Source organism: Triticum aestivum, chromosome 5A (genome assembly GCF_018294505.1).
Source record: "Triticum aestivum cultivar Chinese Spring chromosome 5A, IWGSC CS RefSeq v2.1, whole genome shotgun sequence".
Lineage (NCBI taxonomy): Eukaryota > Viridiplantae > Streptophyta > Magnoliopsida > Poales > Poaceae > Triticum > Triticum aestivum.
Window position 1 is genome coordinate 653,417,815 of NC_057806.1, and position 4,151 is coordinate 653,421,965.

The window sequence follows — 4,151 nt, forward strand, 5'->3', positions numbered from 1 at the left end:
TTACGGCATAAACTATAGAACACAGACGTCACGCCGTAGCCGTACCCAACAACAATTGACTTGGATCCGCGTCGTCGCTATGGATCTCTCGAGAGTCTCCGCACGGTCCTGGCTTGCCGTGCAAAAGAACTACTAATCAGTTCGTATCGATGTCAGAATTTCTAGTCTTTTCGGAGAAAAACAGACCCACGCACACGCGTAGTATGAGTGTAACGCACACTGACGATTGATTAAGCGCGTGGCACATGCAACTCCATGCACGGAGAAATTCCTTGGCCGTGGTGCAGCAATTTTGGTGAACGCGGGAAGCCATTTATATTTTTACACTAGACTAGAGAAGAGAACAGGAGCAAGAGCCAAAACTGGAAATGTGGAATCGTCCCGGCAGGAAAAGGGAGTGTGGAATCGTGTGTGATCTCTTGTTCTTCTGGCGCAGGTCTACTGGTGGACTGGCCCGTCAAATCAGTTGCTGTCAAATAAACGTTCACCGGTGCAATGACATGCTCAAGTACCACCGATTGTATGGGAAAATATCGAGTGCTCCGAGCTATTGGATGATACGCTGCTACGGGGCTGCATGGTGCGTCAGATCTCAGATAAAGGGGTAGGATCAAGTCACTAATGCATTTACACATGGCCCCATGGAACATTTACGTTTTGCCCCTAGAATGTAACGTGTCTTCGCAAAAAAGGCCTATAAGATTATTCAGATCGCCTCCAAAAGAAAACTGGCATCTTGCAGCCTTCAGGTCGCCATCAAAATTTCTAGTACAGAATGCAATGCCCTATGATCACTGGAACAGAAGCACTTCAAAAGAAAGGAAGCACTTTGTAGTACGGAATACAAAATTTTACGGTTGCATCAACAACCCATTTTTCATTCATTTGAATCAAAAGATCACAGAAGGACTTCTCTCTCTCTCAAAAAAAAGAAGATCACAAAAGCAATTCAAAAAAAAAATGGTGCACCATATACTGTCATCTTTGTCTTGGAATTAGCATGACCTCAATACATATTTACAAAAGTATCATTTAGTTCACAAATTTATACATAGCTAAATGGAGCAACTTCAGTACACATCACTTTCATGAGTCCTTATTCTCCTTCTACTTCATCCAATGGTGGGCACAAATGGCACACATACATGATAAAATCAAGCATTAGAATCTAAATAAGCCTTTCAAAATAATAATGCAACATTAAATATGGAAAATATGTAACACTTTTTTTATGGAAAATATGTAGTGTTCAGTTAGACATGTTAGGATAGGAAGCAACAATCAACATTGTATTACCGCTAGATTTCAAGATTAGACGCCAGAACTGACTTAGCAAGATGTTGTAACCGGTGACTAAGTAAGAACTTCGTCCATATTGCAGCAAGCATTCTGATTCTGCAAAAAATAAATACTGATGCATATAATAAACTTTACCATCGCTGAGACTTCATTGCCAACCTAAAATTCTCATTACCAGAATTAGATGTAGTTGTATTTGCACAAATATTTCACTTATTTCATTTGTTGGGCATTGCATGCAACAGCTGGAGGCAATTGGACAGGCACTAAGGTAGGTAACAGCAAAGATGCGCAGGGTACCTCACTCGAGTGGCTTGGATATGAACCACCCAAACGACAGCGATCCCCGCAGCGCCGACATCCAGTCCTAAAACCAAATAGGCAAAATCACAAAATTGAACACTAGAAAATGGCCCAGATGCCAACGACAAAGGGTACACTTCCTCTTACCAGATCTTTATTTCGTAGGATCTCCGGCTCCCGCGACCCAGCCGGCTCCAGCGGCGACGGGTAGAGGTCCGTCTCGGTTGGCGCCATGGCCGGCGCCGGCGGTGTGGAAACTACTCGTAGTACTGACGCGAACAAAGCGAAGGATAGCGGATAGAGACTTCGTCACTGTGTTATGAAATAATCCAGGGTGCCTTTACATGATTTCCATGCGAGCTGAGCCTACTCAATCCTGGGCCTCAAGTGCAGATCCAACGCCCCACATGATCCTGGATCAGGGGATCATAAGAGGCACCGTATCACCAGATATGCACCCTGCCGTGTCCAACGGTATCGGACATGGATTGCGTCCGCGTCCCACCACCACGCGCCAATTTGTACGTATCTTTTGCACCATGCTTAAGACCGTGAGCTAATAATTAATTAAGCTTCTGTCCAACCGCGTTCGGGCTACCTGGGGAGCAAGCTAAGCAATTATTCTAAACTGAGAGAAGGTTCTAACTTCAAGTCGGGTCGCCGCCGATGGCGACGGGCTCAAGTCGCGGAGAAAATTCATTATTTGACACTATCTTAAAATCTGCTTTTTTATTTAACACTGAAAAAGTTTTTTTCCTATTTGACACAAGTTTTAAATTTTATTTTTCATATGACATTTTCGTCTATTTTGAGCCTAAATGACATTTGAAAAGACTCTTTTGTCCCTCATATGGTATGTGTGTGGGGGGCAATAGCGCGCGCACACAGCATCAGTGCGAGGGCAGAAACACACACGCAACAACACATACACATGCACCAACACACAACGCACGCGCACACACATGCAACAACGCGCGCGCGCATGCACACACACGCAGCAGCACACACGCAGGCAGCACATAGGCACACAACCGCACACGCACACGCGCGCGCACGTACACACGTAGTAGCAAACACACGCAGCAGCACACATGCAGCAGCAGCACACACGCAGGCAGCACATAGGCACACAACAACACACACATACACGCACGCACGTACACACGCTGCAGCAAACACACACGCAGCAGCAAACACACAGGCAGCAGCGCACATGCACACACACATGCAGCAGCAGCACACATGTGCGCGTGCACCCACACACGCAACAGCACACGCGCGCGTGCACACACATATCACATGAAGGGCAAAATCGTCTTTTCAGGTGTCATTTAGGCTTAAAATGGACAAAAATGTCGTATAGGGAATAAAATTTAGGACTAGTGTCAAATAGAAAAGAAAATTTTTTCCAGTATCAAATAAGGAATCAAATTTTAAGACAGTATCAAATAAGGAATTTTTCTCCAAGTCGTGCCTCCTACCTCAGACGTCAAGAGCGACGTGGTGTACACGTGACGCACCTTGCTGCTATCTGCCAGTAGTAGTACTCCATCCATAGAATAAAAGGCCAAAAATCCACGGAACCGAGCCACATCCACAGCCAATTCCCGAGCTCTTCCGAGTGACTGAATCCATTCCACATCTCATCACGCCCATCGTTTCACAATTCGCACAGACGCGCCAACTCTCGTTGAGCCAGCCCATATCGCATTTGCCTCGCGCCCATGGTCTCGTCAATGAAGCACTGCAGATATCAGGCCGAGGTGCCATTGTCCCTCTCGCTCTCCCTCGGCGCCGTGACTGGACGGAACAAGAAGACACGCCGCAGTGCAGACGGCGAGTTCGTGTGCAAGACGTGCAGCCGCTCCTTCCCGTCGTTCCAGGCGTTGGGCGGACACCGGACAAGCCACCTGCGCGGCCGCCACGGGCTCGCGCTCGGACTCGCCGCCGGGACCGATCTGCCGGCGACCAAGAAGGCCACGGAGCAGAAGCAGGCGCACCAGTGCCACGTCTGCGGGCTCGAGTTCGAGATGGGGCAGGCGCTGGGCCGCCACATGCGTCGGCACCGCGAGCAGGAGGCCGCCACCACGGCGCATGCGCCTCCCGTTCTGCTACAGCTCTTCGTCTAGCTCTAGCTTGTTCGATATGGATACACATCAAGTGCGGGTTTACTCGTTCGTCTATATGCCGTTGGTCTTGGTTCATTCTTTCATTTTTCTACGCTTATGTAAATATTTACGACTCGTTTATTCGTTTATTATATATATAGAGACTATATGGGCGTTGATTTCTGGAACATGGTTCCACGGAACCCCTTATGAATAGTCCATTCTGAAAAAAACACTAAAAAAATTAGGATCCTGATAAGTGCCGAATGTCAGATACAAGCATATGACAATTCAGAACATTTTTAACACCAAGTTTAATGACGTGAGGATGACAACTTTAGTTGCCAAGTATGAGAGCTTTCATGCTTTAATTTATTTTTGCCAGAAAATTGCCGTGTGACACTGAAAATTGCCACCAGAAAACATCAGCGCCAGAGTGCC

The 4,151-nt window shown here is 47.0% G+C and overlaps 1 protein-coding gene across 1 annotated transcript; it reads left to right on the forward strand.

Moving 5' to 3' along the window:
* Positions 1 to 3,207: 3,207 nt before the first annotated feature.
* On the forward strand, positions 3,208 to 3,843 carry LOC123108224 (zinc finger protein ZAT8-like). The gene has a single exon (XM_044530054.1). The coding sequence runs from the start codon at positions 3,327 to 3,329 to the stop codon at positions 3,729 to 3,731; it is 405 nt and encodes a 134-aa protein (XP_044385989.1). The 5' UTR covers positions 3,208 to 3,326; the 3' UTR covers positions 3,732 to 3,843.
* Positions 3,844 to 4,151: the final 308 nt, after the last annotated feature.

What these genes read in the sequence shown, in the direction of transcription:
- LOC123108224 (XM_044530054.1), top strand. Translation starts at nt 3,327, where the DNA reads ATGGTCTCGTCAATGAAGCACTGCAGATATCAGGCCGAGGTGCCATTG.